This window comes from Gymnoscopelus braueri (assembly GCF_963280865.1).
Source record: "Gymnoscopelus braueri genome assembly, chromosome: 12".
Taxonomy (NCBI): domain Eukaryota; kingdom Metazoa; phylum Chordata; class Actinopteri; order Myctophiformes; family Myctophidae; genus Gymnoscopelus; species Gymnoscopelus braueri.
In genome coordinates, this window is record NC_137614.1 from 20,190,310 (window position 1) to 20,196,673 (window position 6,364).

At 42.4% G+C, this 6,364-nt stretch overlaps 1 protein-coding gene across 1 annotated transcript; it reads right to left on the reverse strand.

Annotated features, from left to right (window-relative positions):
* Positions 1-15: 15 nt before the first annotated feature.
* selenok (selenoprotein K) lies at positions 16-2,920 on the reverse strand. Its single transcript, XM_080444138.1, has 5 exons — positions 2,837-2,920; positions 2,212-2,302; positions 1,337-1,411; positions 760-858; positions 16-491 (listed from the first exon to the last, which is right to left on the reverse strand). Exons 1-4 carry the CDS (start codon positions 2,853-2,855, stop codon positions 765-767), a joined length of 279 nt encoding a protein of 92 aa, XP_080300264.1. The 5' UTR covers positions 2,856-2,920; the 3' UTR covers positions 16-491; positions 760-764.
* Between the last annotated feature and the right edge of the window lie 3,444 nt (positions 2,921-6,364).

The following is a 6,364-nucleotide window of genomic DNA, read 5'->3' on the forward strand; positions in this document are numbered from 1 at the left end:
ATGATACAGCATAAACATGTTTAAACAGCGCAAATCTTTATTCAAACAGAAGGATACAAAACAATGACAAACTAACTTCTTCTATAATTCATTCTCAGCGGGAGGACCGTAACATTTACATCCCTGTGAGATACCATTGTGACTATTAAAATTCCCTCAGTGTTAATTTAACCGAGGGTACAAATGTAACTGGTCAATTTGGTTACATTTGCACTGTACACTCAAGAGTTACAAATGGATGAAACAAAGATGGTTTTACTGTGTGGGGTTTGGGGGAGTTATCAGGAATAGGAAGGGAGGAAGTGACGTGCAGCTGCCATGTTCAGCCATCCTGGCCCCTACGTGTAGGAATTCCCAGGGAGGCGTCAAGAATCTGCCAATGGCAGAGGCAACCAATGAGGAGGGGGCGTGAGACATCATCGCTCAGGTTCTGAACAGAGAGAGGCTGTGCCACCACGCCCCATGCCTACACTATACGTGTAGGCGTTTACCTGGAGAGAAAAGCAAATTGGTAGGGATGAGAGGAAAATAGATCAAAATCAAATTGGAAGTTCATATTATATATATATATTTTTAAACATCTCTCCTTGGCTCCCCCATCTTACTGGAAAATTCACAATTACAATGGCTCCTTGCACTCATTGACTGTTGGTTGCTTGTAATGTAGGTGATAGTAATGTACAGTCAGCAGTACAGGGGCCCAGGATTAAAGGCCAACCTCTTTGTCCATAATGTAAAGGGTCAGGGCAGGGAGCTTACCTTCCTCATCCTCCTCCTCCTCCCATGGGTGGAGCACTGGGGCCTCCACCATGGTTTATCCTGCCCATCCTCCTCCTACCACCAGGGGGACCTGGGGGACTACATAAGCAAGAGAAACAGCATGAGGGGTGAAGTGGAACAAAGGGGAGATGAGAGAAAACAATATCAGTTATATCAAGTTAAATAAAGCATATCAAAATGAATCACCCTGGTGATGGAACCACTGTGATAAGTTAAATGCATCGCACAAGGGAGTATTCAATGCATGGTAAAAGCATTGGGATTCAATTCTGTCATGCAGTAATAGGACATGACATACACCAAGGCATACAAATTGCATATCAGTGTTACATACAAATTATGTTCATTAGGAGGCCGTTTCCTCTTCTGCAAGTTATCAACAATTAAAACCAAGCCTCAATGAGTGAAATGACAAGCAACCAAATCTACAACACTTTATAATTGTATTTCAGCGGTTTTGTTTTAAACATTGCTAGTCAGAGAGCCAATTTGCACATATAGGCAGGACTCATTCACCGAGCATTAGAAGACAAGCAGACAAGAGAGTAGGACCTACCCTTTGCCATCATTGAATCCTGAGGAACCAGATTTTCCATTTTTTGTCAGATCAGGCTGAACCAGAGACTGGAAGCTGGAGGACAAGGAGCAGTTTAAATATTTAGGATTATTTTGAAATTGAAGAAATGGGACAAAAAGGAAAATATAATGCAGGACCCAATCTGGGAACCCATCCCGCAGCAGGATCTGTCTTGAAAGATTAGACAGGACCTGACCTGGTTTAAAGCAAAACAAACAATGATCCAGTTGAACTACCATGACAACTGATATCACAGGATCCACATGAGAAAGGCAGGGTTCCTATATGGACCTCAGGCTTCATGTAGATAGCCTGTGACATCATTCATCTAGGAATCATGTCTGTTCGCCGTCTTTAACGTATGACTCCAAATTTGGGCAAGGATTCAGCGTCCCAGAGTCCCTTTGACTTCCATTATGAAATGAAAGTTTGGTGCCAATCAGTCCAGTGGTTTGCAAGAATAGCTACACACACACACACACACACACACACACACACACACACACACACACACACACACACACGGGTCTGTGTCAAGGGCCAATCTCACAATTCATTGGACTGATTGTCACATTTCTTGCACACGCTGCCAGAAGGGCCATGGAAGTAGCAAATTTCACACACAGATGACTGACATCATAGAATGGCAACATGAAGTCTGAGATCCTTGAGCGAGCCACGCGTTTATTAGACCCTGTCTTGTTGGTATCACTCGAAGTGAATTAGATGTGTTGACACCGTCAGTTGGGCATTATTGTATGTCATAATTAAAGTATCATTAATGTGTGTATGTTTATATATTATTATGGTATATGAGTGACGTGTGTTTGACAGATCTGAGGTGGTTGACTCACAACAGGCCAATGAACTCCACTGCTCCCCAAAACAGGTCAACCAGCAAGGATAGTCGCCATGGCGACTGCGTCCTGCTGTCAAGAACCTGACCTGAAAGAGTAGGGGAGGAAAGGAGGGGCACACAACAGGGGGAAGACAGGAGAAGGTAGAAGACAAGAGATATGACATGATGACCCCATCAACAAACCAAGGGGAAGACAATGTACTGGCACATATCATACGTCATCTCTTGTCACCCAAAGCAGCAAGTAATGTCCATGGAATGCTAAAAATCCATTAAAAGTAGACCATTGACAAATCAATGCCGGCTGACGCCAACGACACCCAGTGTAGCAGGTGAACTTGGGAATATTGTCAGCCTAAGCATACTGTATTTACAAGGCAATACATATACGTCGCCTAAAAACAAACAAGTTTAACTTTGTTGTGTGAACCTAACTTGTCAGAGACACAAGCTATTGTTAGCAAGCTAGGCTTGTCAAAACACCGCTGGGCCACCGTCCACCGATCAAACCAACTTCAACGTTTTGAACGACGAATCGCCGACAGAAGAAACATGTGAATGTCTAGTTAGATGCTCAAAATGCCGATGAAAGATCGTTAATAACGTTTAAAGCCACTTACCGTTGGACACGTACACCATCTTCACAGCAACTCACTTGAGTCTCTGCTGTTGTTTACGATCTGGAATGTACTTCCGTATCCGTTTTACACGTCATCACTAACTCTATGGTCATCACTCATCAGAGGTGGAAGAAGTACTCACATTTTGTTCTTCATTAAAAGTACCAATACCACAATTTAAAATACTCTGTTACAAGAAAAAGTTCGGTATTCTAAATTGGCTTGAGTAAAAGTACAAAAGTATTCACATTAAATTCTTGAGTACTGAAAGTAAAAGTACTAATTTTGCAGAATGTCCCATTTCACAAGTTTCCAAATGTAGAAGAATGCTTTGAAAATAGCAGATGCGACGCATTGTGAGCTTGTAAATCGGCTATTTTCAAATAGCCAAAGTTTAAATAGAGCCAAAGTGGTTAATGTATGTTTTGTAATTTAAATTTGATAAAGTAACCAGTAACTAAAGTTTTCAAATAATTGTAGTGGAGAAAAAAATAAATAAAATTGTCACTGATATGTAGTGGAGTATAAGTAAAAGTATTGAAAATTGGAAGTACAGCAAAGTAAAAGTACTTCAAAATTGTACTTAGTAAAAGTAAGTAAATGTACTTAGTTACTTTACACTACTGCACGTCATGCTTTCAAATGTTCACTGTTTTAATACCTTTGTCCAGCAGATGGCGCTCTCTTACCGTCACAACACTTAGCTAGTTCCTAAACTACTTAATTTATCCTCAAGGTTTCTGGTTCAAAATTCTGCAGACCAGTCGTGTTTTGTAAAGAAGTATAAATACAGACCACGTATGTATTGGAAAGTCTGTATGTAGGTAGGCTGACTAGAATTCCTGACGCTAAATGTTATGTCACCTGTCCAAAACATGGAATGATGTTTATGGAAAAAATAAAATAATTGATATTAGTGCAAAAATAATAAACACGTTTGTGACGTATTTCCAAGTCAACGAGGTCAATTTGGGGAGACGAGAGGCGACAGTCGTTTTAGCATTCTCTTCTCATTTAGGTAAGTGTTTTTTATTTTCAATTTATGAGCCTTATCCTAGAAGAATGTTTAACCAACTTAGCCTAACTTTTAGCCAAAGACACCAAACTGTCGTATCGTATGTACTGTCATTCAGCCCAAACTAGCCTACTCATTAGCCCAACCACGACTTTGGCTACGACAGGGTTCAATGTTTTCTGACACATTTGACTCGGCTCCTGAGTCCTGACCACCTCTAGTCTGTTGCACTGGTTTGGTTTGGTTTGGTTTGGCCCAGTCAGCACTGTACTCACCTTTCAGCTGTCATACACAGACAGGCTGAATATAATACACACTAGGCCAAAACCCACAGCTTCCTATTTCACAGCATTTCACAGAACTACCCAAAGTTGGCCATTTACTAATGTTCTTGGTCTCATTCTGACTTTTTCTTTTTCGTGCCCTTTCTCTCTTCCTCCTCTCTCCCATTTCCATGTCTTGATTTCATGTTGGCATGAGCTTCCCCCACAGTTGTCCCAGCCCCAGCACTGCAGGTAGACATTACGGATTCTCTCACACTCTTCTTGTCAGACAAAACAACCTCCCACACCAGTCAACAAGGCTATCAAAGTGTCTTTATTTACACAAACAAACCCTATCTTTGGGCATGACTTGCTTGACAATGCAGGCCTACATTACATGATGCAGAGATGCTAGCCAGTGGGAACAGAAAACTGCATAGCTGGATGGTTAGAGAGGCCACCTGGGAAACAGAAGGCGCATGTGTCAAGGTCAAGACCCCCCCTGCGCTCAGTCTGACCACTTGAGCAGCAATCAGTTGGGTGAAGCTGAAAATAGAATTTCCCCTGTGGGCCGTGGGATCAAAAGTAAAAGCAAAACGAGGATATCTTTGTTCTTGAAAATTAAATGGATAAAAAGGGTAGAGAGGAAGGGGATAGCCTAACATAGTGCATGAGAAAGATTCAAACCCAGGATGCTGTGACTGTGTGCTATAGTTACACACGCCCTCCAGGGCTCCCACCCACAGAGAAACACTTGACCACCTGCTACAGTGTTCATTTTATTTTAGAAAGTGGAGATGAGTGGGGCATTATGTTTAGTAAGCTTCTGTCATTTTTATCTTGGTGGCGTTTAATGTAACTCTGGTGAACTTGAACTGAGGTTCAATTGTTCAATTTCCCAGACAATACGTGTGGGCAGCACTTGAAAGGTGGCAAGAAATTAAATTAACAGATAATTGACAAAGTGAGCCTCAAAGCTATAACCAGTAACTTGTTTATAAATTGCAAGGTTGGACACAGAGGGGACGAGAATTTTATTTGATATCTTCATCTTAAGTCTGCTGGCAGAACTCCTTTTTGATCCATGGCCCTGGGCCTGCGGTCTGCAGTTTCACCCCAGTGTCCCAGACTCTGTGGCGATGTTAATTGTCCCCTCCACCAACACCCTTTTCTCTGGCCTTGATTGCAGCTGCTGGCTGGTGAAGTCACTGTGATGTGGGTGTTGGGTGAGGTCACCATTTGAGAGAGAGATGGGAAGGAAGGAGAGAAGGATGGAGGGAGAGAGATAGGAACAGAAAAGGAGGAGAGCTAGACAGACGGAGAGAGAGGGACTGAGAGACAGAGGTTGAGATTGTGTGCGTGTATTTGAGAGGAAATGAGACAGAAGTGAGACAAACCAGCTGGGTGTTCGAGACAATGAATGAGACAGATACAAAAAGAGAGGAGTTGATGGCGCCCCTCAGTGGTATTCTAGTGTGTGGGCAGCGGTACAGAGTTGAGGTATTGTTGAATGTGGGAGACAAGGGGAAAGACTCATGGTTTTGCTGGGAGCACGTAGGAGGTAGACGGACAAAGAGAGGAGAGACGAGTGCGTTTTCTAACGCTGGAGCACAAAGGGCCTTTGGAGTTGGTTTGTTCTGGTACTTCCCCTGTCTCACTGGCGTCACACAGAACACAACAGGGTTGGAGTACAACAACAACAAAATCGAGCAAAGCAGAATACAACATGACAGAGCAGAGAGCACAATAGAGCAGGAAGCAACTGAACAGAGAAGACGAGGGACAATACAAAAGACACGCCAGCATTGACTGGATCAGTCCAGGCTAAGCTGGGTTGGGTTGTGCTGGGCTGAACTTCAAGTCCAGCACTTTTATTACCCTAGGCGGCTGTACGCAGCCACATAAACTAAACCAAATTATGTTTTTCAAGCCAGGGCTTAACCAAGCATGCTTTGGTGAAGTCAAAATGTTTGACGCAAGAAAATGATGCTCGTTTATTTAAATGTAAACACAAATGACAATTCATTTCTGCAGGAATTTATATATATATGTTTTTATACAGGGAATGTGTATATATATATATATATATATATAATATATATATATGTGTGTGCATATATGTTACAGTATGATTGAAAAAACTGTCAAATTGAAAAAGGAGTGCTCGTTTTCTTCGAGTTCAACTCCCGCGCTCCCCCGCGGTTGGGCGGGGGCCGCGGGGCGCCCCCGTTAAAAAAAGAAATGACGTCT

Bases quoted from the DNA above. Each gene is read 5' to 3' on its own strand.
- selenok (XM_080444138.1), bottom strand. The intron at 1,412-2,211 runs GTGAGTCAACCA...CTTGTCCTCCAG, and splicing joins GTGGAGTTCATTGGCCTGTT to CTTCCAGTCTCTGGTTCAGC. The intron at 859-1,336 runs GTAGGTCCTACT...TTGCTTATGTAG, and splicing joins GGATTCAATGATGGCAAAGG to TCCCCCAGGTCCCCCTGGTG.